Source organism: Dermacentor albipictus, chromosome 4 (assembly GCF_038994185.2).
Source record: "Dermacentor albipictus isolate Rhodes 1998 colony chromosome 4, USDA_Dalb.pri_finalv2, whole genome shotgun sequence".
Lineage (NCBI taxonomy): Eukaryota > Metazoa > Arthropoda > Arachnida > Ixodida > Ixodidae > Dermacentor > Dermacentor albipictus.
The window spans coordinates 124,569,389-124,588,892 of NC_091824.1; the positions used below are offsets into that span (position 1 = coordinate 124,569,389).

Here is a 19,504-nt window from a genome sequence, read left to right on the forward strand (position 1 = left end):
TTTTTTCTTATCCCATTCGAGTGTAATTTGTTGAGCCACTTGCCGCGAGAACATCTGTCCTAGTCTTCCCATGCTATCCTGTCTGAAACCGTTACTTTCGAGCGTCACGCGTGACGCCTGCGAAGGGCAGCGTCGGCTGCCAAGAACTCAGCTCTTACGGGAGGAGCCCGCAAGCTGTGTTCCAATGATTGCCAAAGGTGGATGGGAATACCTGCCAGCGTGAAACTTTGCACGGATGAGCCGATCAGGCATTTTATGAAAACCGGTGAAAGACTTCAAAGGTCCGTGGCTCATTATATTCCGTAATATTAGTCAATATTAGTCATTAGTCCGTAATATTTACTAAGGGAGAGAGAGGGGAACTAAAGAGGGAAGGCAAGATGTTTATTAAATTTAACATTGCTGGGCGGGAACCTATGCAGCCAGCGGAGAGCCCCATCCCAAAGCTTTGAACATTCTTCTTGTAAACTCCCTGCACACTCGAGTGATACCTGAGAGGAACCCAGCATTAGCGAGAAAATACACATATAAATCCTTGCAGTACTTTAGGAGCTCGCTTACAGCACAAGCTGCAACCCGATCTATCTATCATCTTACTGCGCGCGCGTCAGCGGCACATGTGCTTGTTGCTGCCGGTGCTGGGCCACTAAGGTGTCGCCCCGCTGCACGAGAAGTTTGAGGGCAGTGGTTGCCAGCGCATCCGCGGCTTCGAAGGTGGCGGTCAGTGCGTGCGGCGTCGAGACTGCTTCAGCGAAGGCGCGCGAATGAGGCGCCCCGAAGGCTCCCGGCAGCGTGTAGCTGGCGCGCAGGCAGGGCAGCGCTCGTGACACCCTGCCCCAGTCCGACCAGGCGCCGTACCATTGGCCGCTGGAGCACGAGAACCAGGGTGGGGGAACGCCTGCGTGGACAGAAGGGGCCATGTGGCTCAAAGTGGGCAACGTCAGGCTGACACACACACACGCACACGCAAATTGCCGTGCAACTCGCCGTCCGAGGCGATTTGTGTGTAAGCATCTTATGTGGTACGTACTGAGTTACAGAAAGCTGTTTTTCATATTGCTCGACAATATTCTCATTGACACTTTCAATCTAGTTGTAATATTTGAGAAGTTGGTTGAGTAATGAAAACTAATTATGCAATTGGGTGGAATGCAAAAAATGCCCTGAGTTTCTCTAAGCGACGGCAAGCAACATTACCTTGGTTCTGCCCAGCTACGTGGTATTCGCGTATTTTTAAATCTTGGTGCGTGTCCCGGCGCGATGGCTTAGCGGCTATGGTGTTGCGCTGCTTAGTGCAAGGTCGCGGGATCAAATCCCGGCCGTGGCGGCCGCATTTCGTTGAGGGCGAAATGCAAAAAGCGTTTGTGTCGCCCGCAGTGGGGACATGTTAAAGATTCCCTGGTAGTCAAAATTAATCCAGATTCCCTCATTACGGCGCGTCTCATGATACATCGTGGTTCCGGCACGTTAAACCCCATGATCCAATCCAAATCTGGCTGCATGAATTTGGTTCACCATATATATATATATATATATATATATATATATATATATATATATATATATATATATATATATATATATATATATATATATATAAACGAGAAGAAAGGGGGTTAAGGGACCCGATACTTATTAGTCATATAATGAGAAGCCAACAATATTATTCTCCTTATATGACTATATATATATATATATATATATATATATATATATATATATATATATATATATTATAAGCTCTCCCATCTCCTTTCTAGAAGCTCCTGATGATAACTCATGAATAGTCGGTACAACACGGGATCATCTCACGGTGAGCTTTAGTGTCTTCCACGGCTGGGCTAGCCTCGTTCAGCTTTCGCTCGTCTGTAAAGACAACGGCTGCGACTTAAACTTGCGGCTGCCGCACTCTCACGTGTCAATAAAGACGATAACTGCATACGTTGCAATAAACGACCGAAGTTGCACGGGCATATCGAGGGAAAATGTGAGAAGAGCGGTTGGCAAATAACCCGGACACGTGCACACTGATTGAAACCTGTTGCCAAGCAACCACACCGGGACGAGTTCGCCGAGTGCGATGTTCCGGGTTGGGCCGACTTTTCGAGGGATAAAAGGTTGAAGGACGTGGCTTCATGGTGAACTGGCTTGCGAAGAATCGATGCGTGATGTAATGCTCGCGTTTTGTTTGTCGCCTTCCCCCATAGCTAGTGCCATAAATGTGGTATGACGCAGTAGTGTGAGATGACGTCACAGAAAGTATATTTATTTCATTAGATTTTTGCGTACAGCAGCCCAGGAGAGGCTATTGCAGGCGCGGTTACAAGTATAAAGTACAAGTTGCAAAACAGTAAACACGTTTTGAGCAACTCAATTAGAAATTGTACAACATATCGAGGAAACGCTATTGGGCTGCATTGCCAGCTAGTGCGGTGAAAAATTCCTTTTATCTGAGGGAACATATTTTGCCAGGTAAAGAATTTCTTAGATCAATGATATGTGAGGATCAAACTGTATACTTTAATGTGTTAGTGCCAGAGAAAACGGCTTAGAGTTCAATTCATGATAACTGCGCGTCGAAGACAGTTTACGAACAGATAAGTACTTGCTATTTGAAAGCCGGCTACTTCCTGATCAGCTATAGAAAAGTGATGCGTACACAGAATCGCAAAAAATATAATGCTTCAACCCTGATCTTTAACTTGTGAACTTGTGAGACACTAGGAGTGGAGCTCTGACCTGTCTTCTGCACCTCCGCGGAGTACAGTTGTTCCAGGGTACGGCTGAAGACAGGCCGGGGCCTGGGCTTGCCGAAGCGGCACTCGAGGAAGCAACCGGTCGCCTTGGCCACGCCCAGAAGCGCGTCTTCGGCCACTTGCCTCCGCACGCACAGTTGCGCGTCGTCGGAGGCGAGGAGCACGTACTGCGACTCGGAGCGGGTCGTCGGCTCGCACGGATTACGTCCCCCTTGGCTGACAATGCCGCGGCAGCGGCTCGCGAGGAGCCAGTACGAGAGCACGGCAGCGTCCAGCGCGGCGGCACCGCGAAACCGCACGTCTAGCCACTGACCGGCCGTTTCTTGGTCGATGCCGGGGCAGCAGCCGAGATCGCGGGCCGAGGTAGGGTGCAGGGCGAGGAGCGCGGTCAGGCCCGACAGCTCGCCCTGGTCAAGCAGCTGGGACTTGCAGCACGGCCGGGGAGCCTCGGAGCCTGGTACGCCGAACACCACGAGTCGACCGTGCACCTGTTCTTTCTGCGAGGTGCATTTTAACGTCAACCAGCCACGCTTGCGGCGACGGTACTACTACTACTATTGTTGTTGGTATGGTATGATATGGTATTCTTCATGCGATGGCGCACACCCACTGTAGGGGATTGGCCAAGATTTGGATGAAATTAGGCTATCTTTATTAAAAACTGAAAATGGTAAAGCTAACTGAAGGAAATGAACAAAAATAAAATGTTTAAGAATTCAAGGCAATCTCTTTGTAGCAATTATAAAATCCTCCATGGTTGAGCAAATATCCCTGTGGCACTGTCCAAGAGAGGAGGCTCCTAGAGAAAGGATATTTATACTTGAAAAGCCCAAACCAAGCTGTGTAAATCTTGATTCTAGATTGTTTCTTAAAGAAGTGAAACGGCGGCAGAATATGAAACAAATGATCTATTGTTTCGTCTTCTCCACAGACTGGGCACAGAGGGGAGGGCACCAGACCAGCCCTGTGGCGATAAAAGTTTAATTTTGGTATTCGACAGCATAATCGGGTAAAGATGACTTCCAGTTTTTCTGGTGTGAAAAGAATTTTTAGGCCAAGGGAATAGGAGGTGCCGATATTCTGAAACATTTGGTACAGCTGGGTTCAAAAAGTCTTGAGTAATTGTATATCTCCTGAATCTAGTAGTCGTCAGGTAAGCTATTGTAGGAAGTAATGGTAATACAGCGCCACTGAGGGCCGCTCTCGCGAGACTGTCAGCCATTTCGTTCATGACTAATCTTTTATGTCCAGGCACCCAAAGCAATCTAAATAAATTTATGTGGGCAGGCGCTAGAAAATGAAATGTACGTAAAAGGTTAGTGACACCATTTGCTGTGAGCGAGGAACATAAGGATAAAGAATCTGTTATATTGGTGTCGACATCTTGGTCATCGTCGTAATTGTCGTGCTTGCTTTCCAATAAATATATGGCTAATGCACGCTGTGGGTTTGGCCAAGAATAGGAAGGCGGATGCCAAGCGACAATAGGAAATACATTTTGTGGTTTGATATGGAGCAAGTGATGCGCCTAGGTGAAATTACATGTCAAGGTGAAACGAACCATGGCTTTGTGGTTGCATGGTCTCGAACAGGTGGCTAGTCGCTATGGCTTGGGCGCTGCGATTTCAGCGCTGGAGTTTGTGCTCTGTAGCACTGGCGCATTGTTTGCCTTTTGAACATGTTTACACGGTAGAATAGTGTACAGAAAGATGTCCAAGAGCATAATTTTTAAACGGGACCTGTTGGTAAATATTTGGAAGAAGAAACAGCGCTCGCGATCAAGGACAAAGAAAGATCGACAACACTTCTTCATCCTCGTCCAACGCGATGTTTCCCCTTCCACATGGAGCTCTAACAAGCACAACATCGATCACTTATGTTGTTAATAATTACGTGAAACAAATGAATAATAACAGCGTACAGAGTAGTTGTAGTAGTGGTATTATATATAGCAAAATAAGTAAATAAACTTGGTAAATCGAAAAAGACTAATACAAGAAAGTGATACACTATAACAAATTACCTATGTTTTATATATTTATAAGACAACACTTGAAGAACACTCGTTTGATATCGATAGGGAGCGAGTTCCACAGCTTCAAACCAGGAAGCCCGTGAGTCGGTTCTCTATAGTTCCTATGTGTTACAGGCAGTAGCATGTTATATTTTAAAGCAAATCTTGTAGTATTTGGGCTAATTAGATGAAACCGACCATTGATAATAGTTCAGGATTAGCTATTAGGAAAAATACTGTAACGACAAGATGATACGAAATAAGATATTGAATGGGTAATAATCTAGTAGTAGAGCGGATAGTGGAGAAGGATGCATCTAGTTCACGGAGTGGTTGTGGGGGTGAAGCATGTAAAGCCCTTTGTCAGGTTTGCAACAGGTATCGCCTATTCCGTGACTTTACCATGTGAGAGGCGATACATAGGACAGACGCTGCTGGAGCAAGCGTTTGGCTAAGCATGCGTCTGCAATAAAGAAGTGTGATTTAGCGCATCTGGGCCCGCACTGCCGCACGTGTCTCCCGAGTTTAAGAAAGCTGCGGGGTTGTTTAGAAATAAGCATGCTCTTACTAGACTGATAATTCAGGTTTATCTTATTATCAAAGCGGGTTACGAGTGTGTAATCCAGGCTTCGATCATGCTGGCACCGAAGGAGAAGCTTCGCTAGGACATGATTTATTGTTTTTGTCAAGCTGTTTTTGATGTTATTGAGTGATAATTGTGATGAACTGCCCGTATACTAGTGCACCTACATATAAGCATTAGTGAAATGTCAGTGGCCTGTCTTGTCCCTTCCTCTCCATGTTGGTGTTTTCTTTCTCTGTTTAGCTACAATGAATTCATACAGACTAGCTGAACTTTAAATACTTCTTCAGTTTTCAAGCCCTCCCCCATTCCTTATTATAGGTGCATTAGACAATCTGCTATTGTCATTGCGAAGTGATACTGATTCTTCGGAACGAAGTTATTACATATGTCAAAATTTAGGAATTATAATGTCCAAAATTTAACTCTAAAAGCCAGACAAAGACAAAGGAATAGAACACACCACGAGCGCTTACATCAAGTGAAGGTTTATTTCAGAAAGATACGTATATAAATGTAGTGAAAAATATAGTGCGATAGTTGTAGTGCAAGATTTTTGACATGGATCAACACGAACTTGCTCAGTTCACCCTCATTATGAATCGGAAGGGGGCTTTGTTTGTTTTGTGAATGCCTGCGCAAATTTTTTATTCTTGTTTTGTACTTGTAATGCCCAAATGGGCCTTTAGCACCTTGGAACTAAAATAAATAAACGAAGCATGCGCAGGTCTCGGATATTGCGCGTATGACGCGTACTTAAAGCTTTATGTGTACTACACTTATGATGTAAATCAAGATCTTGCAGAAACAGTTGTCCCGACGTGGTAAGGGATCTAGAGTCCTATGAAGCCATTCGGGACTTTTATCAAGTGTCTGGCACAGTCGGTACCTTTGGGTCGTTGTGCTAGGCAATGTGCAATCTCAGGCTCCGGATCTCTCTAGATTACCGAATTTAAGAAGTATTGAGTTCGGCTACCTTTTGAGAGGGAATACCACCTTGGAATGTAGCTGCTGATACGGTGGTCTCTTGCTGTGAAAGGCTACAGTTGTAGGCCTTAGGCTATAAAGTTACCGCATCCGCAGCTTTTTTAACCAGAATTCTTTACCTATTCTCACCTCCATGCGCCGGCGAATGGCGGACGCCGCTGCTAGAGTGCCGGCAGCTACCAGGTTGTGACCGCAGGCGTGGCCCAGTCCAGGCAGAGCATCGTATTCGCAGACAAGTCCAACAGTGATGCCCTCTACTGACGCTGCAAAGAAACTCATCTTGCTGAAAATGCTTTTCGGAAATGCTAAGCGAAACTAGTTTATTGCGACTGGTAGCTGTGACGTACGACTTCACTCAAGCGAACAGTCATGTACGGATGCTTCGTAATTTTCCACTGCGTCTACGTTGCGGACCGCAGCTGTAGCATCAATCCAACAATTAAGTACCGTTTAGTTTCAGCATCATTGGAAGTTGGGGCCACATCCGTAGCTGCAGTTTTTTTTATTTCTTTCAAGTGCATGCCATTGCATGACTGATAAGATTTACCCTCTCAAAGCAGACCTTATGTTACGTGAAGAATTCACGTCGGTCATTTCTGATTACCGTACTTACTCGATTCTGAAGCGCAGTCTTTCTTCCGGAAAAATAAATTACTAAGCAAGGACATGCGGACTATAGATTCAAGTACAAAGCAGTGTTTACAACATTGACAACATATCACCATTGGCATTGAAATTTGTGTAATCCAATTCAACCGAGACGTCACAGTAGTTGTGCAACGTGTGGTAAGTTTGTGGCCACTTGGTCATTTCATTGCGCTATAGTGCAATCGAGGCACTATGCTTAGGCTGCCATGGTCTGCATGGCAGTTAAGAAATGCAGTATCTCAAATGTCCTAGACGGCACCGAAGATAAGATGCTCCGAACGGCTCATGACGTTAAGGGGTCCTCCGCCATTGACGATGGCTGATCTCCGGTCTACTGGAACTCAGGTGCAATTATTTTTTTATTCACTCATAAGCACAAATCGGCATTTCTCTCTCTCTCTCACACACACACACACACGCACACACACACACACACGCACACGCACACGCACACGCACACGCACACACACGCACACGCACGAACACACACACACACACACACACACACACACACACACACACACACACACACACACACACACACACACACACACACACACACACACACACACAACTAAAACAAAGAAATAAAAAATGGCAAGTGAACATTTAAAAGAGTTGTACTCATAACTTCTTCGAGTATGGAAATCAGGATTCTTGTTACAATTGAGGGTGCGTTAGAATCGAATAAATATGCCACTTGTTATTTACCACCTGAGGTCCTTTAACATGTGCCGTAAGTTCCCCACACAAGCGATGTTGCCTTCCACTGCAATCGCGATGCGTCCAACGTGGCCAGGAACCGAGCCCAGATCTTCGTGTACAAAGCCATTGCCACAGCCCCCACGGCGGGTTCACGCAGTTTGCTATACAAATAGGGCAACAGGAGTATTGGAGCCTGGTTCACGGCTCGACGCCTCGTTTAGCACAGCCAATCAGAATGCGCTTTCTCACGTGCACTTCCGCAAATAATATGCTGCAGGTCGACCTGAATTGGCAGTAGCAGGTGCTCATAGTCAGGCGTATCGCTCTCACGGGCATTGAAGTCAAATAAATGGCCACCTAGCAAGCTGATGATTTAGAATAAATCCTAGGCGCTATTATATTGCTTGGATTAGCGGGCAGAGGTTTTATAGACGGGGAGGTGAACACTAGCTCAAGATAGCGTCGAAATTTCAGGAATACCGTGCAATCTCCCACAACGCATAATATGTGATTCGTAATTTGTAGTAAACTATTATAAGAAAAGTAAATACGCTTCATCTGAACACAGAAGAAAATACAAGTTGGACATGTATAATTAGTTTACAGCGAAAAGGTTAAGGGCTAGTTCCATGAAGATCGTGCCCGAGCGTAGACACATAGCCCCCATACATGGGCCGATCCCGGAGATAGGGCAATACACGGCCGTCGCGGTGGAGGGGACACAGACGTTAAGCACTCCCCATTCGTGGACCCATTTCGAAGATAGCGCAATGCCGGGCCGACCCGCGGTGGAGGTGCAGTTGTCCATTAACTGGCCCACATACACAGCTTCGCTGGTCATCCTTCTTCACAGAGTAGGAGGGCACCGAGAGGGAGAGAGATAGATAGATAGAGAGAGAGAGAGAGAGAGAGGTTTAATGAGCACCAGCAGTTCAGTCGGCTGGGCCTAGGCCTCCCACGATGGGACGTCGAGGGCACCGAGATATTTTTTTTATATCGCTATGGCAGTATTTCTATGAAACTTCTGACTGATGCTGCTACCCCACCGCGGTGGTGGTGCGACTTACGTGTTTGTTGTGCCCTCACTGTGAAGATTGCTTCAAAGTTGGCGGTAGTGTCACACTATGTATTACCTTTGAGATAGCTAGCGCAAGTTTGCATCCCTAAGTAAGTCACCCTATTCATGGCGAGTGGTCCGAATTACCAAATTGTTTGTTCGACGGTCGAATATTGCATCCCTTCAAAAGTTCTCGTGATGTTCTAGCAGGAACTCTGGAAGAAGCATCCCTATTGATTTTCTTTCTTCTCCCCTTTATTCGTCTCACCTATTATACGGGGTGTCTCAGCTAACGTTAGCCAGGCTGTCTTACGAAAAAAAAAAAGTTATTTAGAAGGCATGATGCAAGGTATGTTTTCAAGATTTACTGTGTTCGGTTATCAGTCCTCTAGAGACCGAGCACCGTAGGTCTTATAAGTATATCTTGCACCATGTTTTAAATCAATTGTTTTTCGTTGAACAGCTTTGCTAATTTTTAGCTGACCCCCCTTACCTAACCTTAAATGGCTAACCTTAATTATAACCCCATTCTCAACGTTTACCATTTTCTTATGGCAATGAACGACAGACCTATCTCTCCTTGCCCCCATTCTTGCCCCCGTTCTTAGTACTCTATCTCTTATCGCGATCAATGGATTGCCCTCCGACGTAAATTTATCTAAACGGCAGGTATTACAGAGGAATGAATGTGGAGCAGGCTATGGTGGCCCTAATAGGAGGCCAAGTCCGGTCGACAAATTAGCAAATCACGAAGCAGTATTATCACCACTTTTATGTGGTCTTGATATGAACCAGTTCTTGTCAGCTGTCAGCCTTGTTCGTAATCTGAAGGAGCAACTCTACGTCGTCTCTTATTCAGCGGGCTATCGAGGCGGTCAGTCTAACGAGGAGATGCGATGTTTCTCGTTGTCCTAATCAACCCCTTCGGCGCCATGAGGCACTCCAGAAATTGCCAAATCCACGCGCACTAAGAAAGGCAGATCCCAAAGAAGCAATTTACTTCCAGTAAACTGCGATATCAAATAAGTCTAAGAGAAAAGTGGAGGAATGTACACGCGTAAGCAAGAAGCTTGAGGGAAAACAGGGAAGAATACAAAACAAAAACAAAGCGAGCCTTCTGGCTGGAAAGTTAGCTGATACGTGTATTACCGAAAGCTGCCAATGAATCAATTATACCCTCACGCTCTGACTGCACTGGCCAGTATTTGCCTCGAGCTTTAGGTGCTACCAGCTGTGGAATGAAGGAAACGGACGTTACCAGGCGCACACCATCCCTCGGCTGCAAACAATGGAGAGAGCAGCAGTGCAGCACACTCACCTGGCTCAGGCGGGAACTGGTACTCTGCGCGGAAGGCCGTGCAGAAAACGTAGTTGCGCCGAACGGCGAACCCCTCGCGTTCGAGTTCCGCACAGATTAGGTCGTGGGCGCGTTGCTCGTGGAACGCAAGCTCTGGCTCCGACAACAGTTGTTCACTCAGCGCACGCCATCGCTGTTCTCTCTGCTGCTCCTCCGACCCGCAAGCCATGGCCTGTATGTTAATGGTGTCAATGTGCTTGCTAACCCTAACTGTTAATGATGATGATGTTTGTTGCTGTTGTTGGTAGTGCGCCTAAAGCGAAGGCATATGTGGCACGTACCTTTAACAAGGTATCTCTCAAGAAGTAGGCGTTACCTTTAATGTAAGCTACAAATGAATAAATAAAAAGCAATAAACACGTCGTAGAAAAGAAACAGGAGCGAAATCGTGCAGCATATTGCTCGAAGATGCAAGAAATAAAACTCGGAATTTGCATCAGTTTTTTTGAGAAACAAGAAAAAAGATAATATCAAATTAGTGTAGCACTATGTTTGTGTCACAAATGAAATCGCTCATTGCAAGGTGCTTGAAGGTCAGAACCGAGGCCCCGAATGAATGGATAATTGGAGAACTCAATCAACGTCCAAGTTGGCGAAACGAAGCCTAAAGTGGAACTGTGGAATGCGGCATCGCGATTTTGTAAATGCAACTTAAAACACCATTGAGAATTCCAGAGAAACTGCAGATGCTGGAATTCCGAATTCGATTAATATTGCTTGCTTGGTAAACTTTCGCTTAGGCAGGTTTCTGTACCTTGCTAAAGAGGCGTACGCAGTAACCAGCAAATCAGAAACTGTTGGCGACGGCGATGTCTTCAGTCTTCAAGATGTTTTACATGTAAACTGCTTAAAGGACACTGCGAGAATAAAAAAAAAGTATTCTTGCTTCTTAAATCGTGCTGAGGTGAACAGAAGAGCACGAAGAACAGTGACAAATATGCAGGGACAGAAAAAAATGCATGAATGTTTTCATGCCTATCTATGATAGCTCGTTTTAGCTGGGTGTAGAAGCTTGTGTCGGTGCCCCATCGCTAAATTTATCACCAGTACAAATTAATTTGATTTCATGTGCGAACAGGAATGATGTGATGTGTAGCGGCGTGTTGTCTTATTATTTCTGTCCTGTCTTACGTACACAATGATATAAATATGACGACGCATAAGAATCTAGACAACTGCTAACCGCGCACTGTCCTGCACCTGCAATACTTTCGGTGTTCTTCGTGTTGTGCATTTTGTTTCAGCGCGCATTAAGAAATTTGGCATGAATGAACTAGTCCCATTAATTGGCTTGCTGAATTTAGTTCCCGCAAGTCGCAAAAGATGAACGGCAACAAAAGGCGCAAACGTACAAAAATACGTTTCATCTTTTTTTTCGAACACGGCAATTTCTTCTTCGTTCTGGTATTAGGATAAGTTCTTTTCAGCTTTCATAAACAAACTTAGATGCTTCCGACAGTGTACAGGCTGATTATTAATAGTCTTATAGAAATTTAAGAAATCGCCTGTGGCAGATAGCACAATTCTTGTCCTTGAGCTGGATTACTCAAATAAGCGGACGTTACTAACACGAGAAATCGGAACACATGTTCAACTTGCTAACAATGATGCACTAATTAACTTCTTAATTAATTACTTTCCGGCCCATATTGCATCTTACGAATTGCAGGCGGTGAAATTGTAATACGCATCCACTTCAAATTAATTTCTAGAATGGCACCAGTTTCGATACATTCCCAAAGTGTGGAACAAAATACATGGGCGTTCCAGTTACTTTTGTGCTTCAATGCACAAACGAGCATGTTGTTAAAATAGTACGTGGAGCAATAGTGTGTTTTTCACGGAAAGTTTGATGACGCGTATCTCCAAACTGCTGTCATTCTGAAACTCCCCGGCTACAATCCGTAAGTTACAATTTGTGCCAATCCGAAAGATAATTAGTGAACTTTTGTTAATTATTTGAATATTTCTTTCGATTTCTCGTGCAAATAATGTTGACATCTATGAATAATCCATCTCAAGGCCTTGAATTATGTTATCTGGAACTGGCTATTTAAAAAAAAATTAATAAAACTTAAAAATGATCACCCTGTATACGCTGCTAGCGTAAGTACGTAATCTACTGGTCCCATCTTGCGTTTTGTTTCTTTAACCTTTGTCTTTAGGTTACCGAAAGCCTTCGAAAGACTTTGTTCTGTTCTCTGTCGCTGAACATTGTTGCGCATACATCTTCGCCCCAGTTGATAAATGATGCCATGTCAACACCATTCCCGATGTGCACCATTAGATCTAAAGAAGTATCCTTTGTACGTTTGCCTCTCGCGCTGTCCGCTACCGTTTAACGTCAAAGTAGACAGGTGTGATCTCCTTTGTGTCCAAGGGGGGTAGACAGAACAGCTGTTTAAATCGAAGGACAAAGCAGTGGCGCTGACATGCAGCGCACTATAACGCCACAGTAACGTTCACAACGTTTGAAGAAGATCGCTTGCAGTCAGCTACTCTAGTGGGGCGCGTCACATCAACGTTCACTGATGCAATAATGTGATTATTACTGTGCACAATACTTAGCACCTTTTCGGATATGCTGCCAAAATACAGCGCGCACTGATCCATATTTTTCCGATCTTGTAACATATCGCGAACAATGGATTGCGTGGAAACGCTGCGGGTGTCGGCACCGTTTACTTACACAGTCGCAGGCTGAACTAAGTTCGAAAGACAGCCCTTTAATTCGAAAAATTGGTTTATTTCATGTGTTTATGCGAGAACGGAATTGCATACAAGAGTGGAAGGTGTCTGCCTACAGGAGAAAAAGATGCTCTATAGTTTGAAACCTCTGTAGAAGAAATACGGGAAAGTCGGTGGCCAGCGAAGAAGGCGGAAGAAGAGCGACGGCCTCGTCTGTGCAGAGTCTCCCTCGACGATGACGTTCCCGCCTCGTCGGTGTAAACGTCTTCTTTCTTTTTTTATTTTCTTCTCGAGCCTCCTCTTCTTCCCCTTCATCTTCTTGGCGCTTATAAACTTGGCTTGGCCCAGTTATTTATCTGCAACATTTATTTACCTTCTTTTATTCTCAACTTCCCCCAAAGCGGGCACTCAAAAAACCTCTCCTGCAGAAACACGCGCGTTCGCCGACAAAGCCACCTCCGGGTCGTCGTTTGACCGTCGGTGTCACAACAATACAGTTTGTGACCGATGAGTCGATAACGTAACAGTATCGGTAAAAAGTCATATAGAAAAAGATGCACCACTCGCAGCACGTCGTCGGCGGCGGCCAGTTAACAAGCGGTCTCCCGGGAGTTTGGGGGAAAGCGCGGAGGCACGCGGGGAGATTGTCGAAGCGTCCCAGCACAACCCTTTTTTTTTGGACTCAGCAAAAAAACAAGGCACGGTGCAAAAAGCAGCGGGAAGTGGAGGTGGTCGGTGTGGGGGAGAGGGACATCACAGACCAAGCGCGAACGCAAAGTGTTACTTGCTGCTGTTGCTGCGGCTGCGGCGAAGAGGTGAGGAGGAGTGATGCCAACGGGAAGCGGGGGTGGTCGTTGGGTGGCGGTTTCGGCGGGGTGGTGGTTGGAAGGGCGAGCCTCTGGTTAGTTACGAGATATTTCTTTCTTTTTTTTATTGTGTGTGTGAGTGTTTGTAACCTGACGTACGCGTATTATCGTTACCGTGTTACCGCTGTGCCGTGACGTGGCGGGGAGCCCCAGCGCTGGTTTCTGACGTCTTGCGACGAATCATGGGTTAGAGATGTCACCTTGCATCATTCAGGGGTGATGATAGGCTAAACAGGCTGCATTCAGGTTACCCCTCTGCCGAAACCTTAACGCATGCAGGCATGTACAGCGCAGTGAGACGCCGAAATAAGTAGCATAGTGGTAGCATAAGCTTGCTCAATAAGTGAGTGCATCTGACATACTAACTTATGTGGTCGCGCGAACAAGTGTGCACTAGGGGACTGGTACGGGGATCGCAGAGCTGGGAAAAGCACGGGGTCAGTGTTGGTCCTGTCGCTTCGAGCATGCTCAACTTCAGCAACGCAGTAAACGTCTTGCAACAGTTTTCTCGAGTGCACCTTCACCGGGCGTCGCTGGTGGCTCCCCGCCACTCCTCGACCTGACGGTACGACACGGCAACGATGACGCGTGCACGTCGGCCTTAGCGCCGTCTAGTATTCGATGAGTTTCCAGTTCTCCTCGGCCGACGGGCCGATCACGGCGTACGCCAGGAAGAATCCGAAGGTGAAGACTCCAAACAGGACGGGGAACACGGTACGCGAGAAGTAATCGATGGCCTTGGCTATGCGCGGCTTTGGCGGCAGCTGCCTGGGAAGCAGCTGCGGCCGCCGCAGCCACGCGAGCACCGAGGCGACGGCGCGCAGCCGCTGGCCGCTGCCCACGGGGCCGACGCCGCAGGACGACGCGGGCCGTTCGCCCCCTCCGAGATCATCGGTCGCGCTGACGCTGGTGTCTAACCCGGCCAGGCCCGGCGCAGCAGGCCGCAGCAGGCTGTTCTCCTGCTCCGCCGAAAGGCCTCCCGGGCTCGCCCTGTGGTTTGTGCTTGGGTGCTGCTCCTGTGGCGGGCAGGGGTGGAAGTGGGGGGGAGACGAAGGGAGAGTTAGTCACAGATGTTTTTGTTTGGGGAAAATAAAACACTGACTGACACTGACAATGCGGGTTAGTCACAGGTCACAGAGACACGCGTTTTGCCCTTCACATCATCGGAAAAAAAATCAGATACAAAGCACATTTAGAAATCTCTGTGAAGGGGAGTTTCCATGAAGCGGTTAATCAAATGGTATAAATTTGCCCGCCTCATTCTTGCGTCCTTAGCGTAAAGAAAACTTGCACGCACGCACGTGCTCTCGCTCAAAACTATCTAGCCGTGCGCCGTGCTGATACGTGCTGTGCTACGCAATGTTCTACGTGTTGCGCAACTTTCAACTGATTTATTCACGGCAACCCGTGGCAATATATAGACAAATTTAACATGCACAGAACGCAGCAACAAGACCACTCATCAGCCTTGCGGGGCAACCACTTATAAAGAAACTCTATCTCCGATTGAGACACCCTACTGGAAGTGTCACTAGCACAGTCTTGGCCCTTCTTTCTTATATAATGTGCCTCCATCAGTTCGCGTGCGGTCTGGTCCTGGTTTCTCCCCAGAATATTTATCTCCTTGAAACGTGGTTTACAGCGGCAGGCATTGCATTGCGCATGCAAGTGCGCCAATTCCTGTTTAGCTAACTTTTGTTTATGTTCCCTGGCTCGGTCGTTCATGCACAAGGTGCGAGGGCATAGCCGCGCCACCTTAAAAAGGGCTGAGATGACAAGGGGTATTCCAAACCTGCCTGCCACCTTCCTTAGGTTGTGAGTGACACTGTGAACATACGGTACCACTTGAGGTCTTACGGCCATAGTAGTCGTCTTCACCCTTGATTTGCTCCTAAATTATTTTACCTTCTGCAGGAGGGTTTCCAGCACTGGCGTTACCATCGAGTCAGGGAAACCTGCCGTCTTAAGACGGGAAATCTGACTGTCAAATGCAAGCTGCATCCTGTGCCCATACGACTTCCAGAGAGCCCATTATAAGCAGAACATCGGTGCTCCTCGTTTTGCAATTTTTGACTGGGAGGAGTCATACGGCATCAAACCCTTCTGTGCCCAAGGGAAGTACTGCCAGCAAGCGTGGCCTTTAGTAAAGGAAATGTTTAGGTCTGAAAACGCAGGAAGTTCTCAAGTGGAAGTTGGGGAGTAGTTCGTGATCCTAAAAGAAGGCAAGGCTGTGTGGCAAGAAGCATGCCAAGGCGTATGCCACATCCAATGTAGGAGTTGTCTATGAAATCGCCCTGGCGTGTGGCAAGCCTTACATACGACAGATGGGACGGTGCCTGAATGATCGAGCCAGGGAACATGAACAAAAGTTAACTAAAGACGAATTAGCGCACTTGCCTACGCACTGCAATATCTGCCCCGAAAACCACGTCTCAAGAAGATAAAGATTATGGGGAGAAGCTATATATAAGAAAGAAATGCCAAGGCTGTGTTAGTGTTACTTCCACTAGGCTGGTTCAGTCAGAGCCAACATTTTCTTGATAAGTGGTTGTTCCTATAGGCTGATATGTGATCTTGTTGCTGCAAGGACACCACGTGACATTTCAGTGGCTTCCAAGTCACTGCGGAGTCATAGGGAACGAAGACGCTGATAACGCTGCTCGGTCGGCTCTTCAACAGGACGAAGAGGAGCCGATACCGTTATCAAGGACCGATGCCGCTCGAAAACTTCGAATGATCAGCCGTCACATCACGTTATCCTTGTGGAACGCTGGAAGTTTTCACAACTACCAACTCCACCATCTTGACTCCTCCCTACGCCTTTGTATTCCAGCTGGGCTCTGTCGTCGCGAAGCTACCCTGCTTTGTCGACTATGGCTAGGGGTGGCTTTCACCAAGTCTTTCGCTTACCGAATTGGATGGGCCGACGACGCCTCGTGTGAGGACTGCGGTAACGAGGAGGCTTTTCAACACCTTCTTTGTGACTGTCCTCGATATAATTTACAGAGACAATCACTTGCAACCGCGATAGCGCGTTTTTACCCAAGGACCTCTCACAGAGGAACTCATTTTCAGATACCGCCATCATAAGCCATCGCAGCACAGGGCGACAAGGGCACTGTTGCGGTTCTTGAGGGCGACAGAACTGGACAGGCGACTGTAGCCTGAACAGATGTTGATAATGCTACAAGTGTCAGTGTGCTGTGCGATGACAGTGTTCGGTGACAGTGACCGATTGTGATTGTGTGTCTATGCTCCTTCCTTTCCTTATCTCTACTTTGTTTCCACTTTACCTCCCCCTCCCCTCTCTCCCCAGCGTAGGGTAGCCAACCGGATTTTTTTTCTCTGGTTAACCTCCCTGCCTTTCCCCTTTCCTCTCTCTCTCTCTGTTGCTGCGCGCTGCGCATGTTATAATTGTCTATATAGTGCCACGGGTTGCCGTGAATAACTCAGTTGAAAGCCACCACCCAAGTCGTCGTTTGGTGTTCTTTTCCCCTATCCTCGTCCTTATTAGCGGTCAATATGATACGCAGTAAACACCAACTAGGCCAAACTCAAGTTCTTCTGAAGCTAGTTAAGCTTGATGCGATAATAGTATATGTGTGATTGCGGCCCGAATAATTGAAGCATTGGACTGTTTTTCTGGGAGTCCAATGTTAGATCCCATCATCAAGCACGTTATTCAACTTTATTTTATTTATGATCTATTCGTCAAGGCAGTAGCACCCAGTAGCCATGGTCATGAAAGTCCAGGGGGATTGTCAAAGAAACTTAACACCAGGAAGATATCGCGCTCGACGCTGATTTGTTCTCACTCAAATTTCGTAGCAGCATCGCATCACGTGGTCCAGATTGTTCAGTTGCCCAGTTTTTAAGAAATTAAGATATGCAAATTTGTATTTATCTGCGCGCCATCATGACGTCCACATAGCATCCTCCAGAAAGTAGGAGAAACCACTGTATTAGGTCAAGGTTTGCTATTCAGAAAATGACGAAAGTGACCAGGTAGCGTAATAGGCACCATATTTGGACGCCACTTACGTAGAGGCCTACACGAAGGCAATTTGGATTGCTTTTTTACGCCAGGAATCAACAGTACCAATGTTATATTCAACGATCCGGACCGTAGAATTCGATGTGTTGAGAAACACGCTAGTCTGTCAAGGCCTTCAAAGGGTGTACGGTAGCGCTAATAAAATACTGGACAAGAGAAGACACACATGGACACACACAGCGCTAACTTTCAACAGTGTTTATTATCGAAATCCCAGGTAGTGCTTATGCACTCAGCAAACATGGGTGACAGTCACGTGAACAGATAAACAATCAGAGTAAAACATTTTTGTAAGTGATATGTTAAGCCGCGCGCAAAATGTTTTGTTTATTATTTGCCACAATATGAATTGTTGTGTTCAATCACATATAGATGAATTTGGGGCTGTAAGATTTAGTACGAAAGTGGGCGTAACCGTTGAATATTTTTTAGAACTTTTAGACTTGTACATGAAGTCAACATTTGTGCAAAGAAATGACATGCTGTACCTTCAAAAACAAGGGGTGCGTATAGGATCCTGCTTAGCGCCGTTTTAAGCGACCTGTTGTACTTAGCTAAGCTAGACAGAGACCTGTGTTCATGCATCAATGATACAAAAGTTGTCAAAGTATTTAGATTTGTTGATGATTTTTAGTGTTTGTCAGTGCTAAGCTAGACAACTTTGACACAGAGTGTTTAGCTGTTAGTAATATTATACGCGAGTGCCTTTGTCCACTGGAAGTTACATTCGAAGTGCCCATAGAAGAAAAGGTTAAGTTTCTTGATGGTAAATTTACCTTCGGCGATGATCTAACTTGCTGGTGCTACAGTCCCAGTACAAATAAGCCATTGATGTGATATCATTCAGCCCATTATAAACTGGTAAAAAGAGGAACTGCACAAATGTGTTTTACTGACGCACTTACTAAATCATGCCATCATTGTACTAGCGAAGCCTTCACACAACAGGCCATGCGGCTACATGAAGCAGGTTATCCCAATCATGTTGTGGCATCAGTTGCAGATTGAATACTTAGGCAAGCGGAGCAATCTGGGACTACTGAACGCGCTGAAGGAAATAGTAAACGCGAGAAAAAAAGGCCAACAGTGATACGTTATATCCACCGGTTGTCGCACAACCCAAAGAAAATTGCACGCCGAGATAACACTGTTGTCGTTTTTTCTGCACCTAACAAACTAATTAGCTTGCGCAGGAAAACAAGACCGGAAAAGAAAGAAAGTGCTCTTAGCTGCCAAGTTAAACACAGGAAGAAGTTTAGAGATTGCAAGACATCAATTAGGTATCGTATATCCTTATCCTGTGGGAAGTATTACGTCGTACAGTCGGGCAGGCGCATTAATGATAGACTGTGCGAACACAATAATAAAGACGACAAGGTTGTATCAGATGGGTTTCTCTCTCTTCATCGCAAACAACATAAGAGCTCCCCTCTCTTCGAATAAACAACCATTACTGGTAGAAATAAGTGCGAACTCACTAGACTTATAATACAAGCCGAGCAGATTGATGGCCTAGGGGATTCATGTAACAGCAAACCGTGATTGACTCTCTCTGAAAAAGAATCGAAATTTTTGCGCATGGCCTAACATATCACTTACAAAAATGTTTCGCTATTATTGTTTATCTGTTCACGTGGATGTGACTCATGTTGGCTGAGTGTACGACCTGGTTTTCGATAATAAACGTTGTTATAATAAACAATTGCGCTACCGTACACCCTTTGAAGATGCCTTACCAACAAGCCTACATGCAACCCTCGTGATCTACCAAGACCGTAAGTGTCTGCAA

At 46.1% G+C, this 19,504-nt stretch overlaps 2 protein-coding genes across 4 annotated transcripts in view; both read right to left on the reverse strand.

Annotated features, from left to right (window-relative positions):
* Window positions 1-363: 363 nt before the first annotated feature.
* LOC135899602 (xaa-Arg dipeptidase-like) lies at window positions 364-10,312 on the reverse strand. Its single transcript, XM_065428907.1, has 4 exons — window positions 10,069-10,312; window positions 6,470-6,603; window positions 2,740-3,253; window positions 364-898 (listed from the first exon to the last, which is right to left on the reverse strand). The coding sequence occupies exons 1-4, from the start codon at window positions 10,274-10,276 to the stop codon at window positions 594-596; spliced, it is 1,161 nt and encodes a 386-aa protein (XP_065284979.1). The 5' UTR covers window positions 10,277-10,312; the 3' UTR covers window positions 364-593.
* Window positions 10,313-12,832: 2,520 nt separating this feature from the next.
* pHCl-1 (pH-sensitive chloride channel 1) overlaps window positions 12,833-19,504 on the reverse strand; it is a 104,329-nt gene continuing 97,657 nt past the window's right edge. For all 3 annotated transcript variants that reach the window (XM_065428841.2, XM_065428839.2, XM_065428840.2), the window contains exon 9: window positions 12,833-14,677. In XM_065428841.2, the coding sequence (XP_065284913.1) occupies window positions 14,273-14,677 (405 nt within the window). In that variant the 3' untranslated portion in view covers window positions 12,833-14,272. The remainder of the gene's footprint in view (window positions 14,678-19,504) is intronic.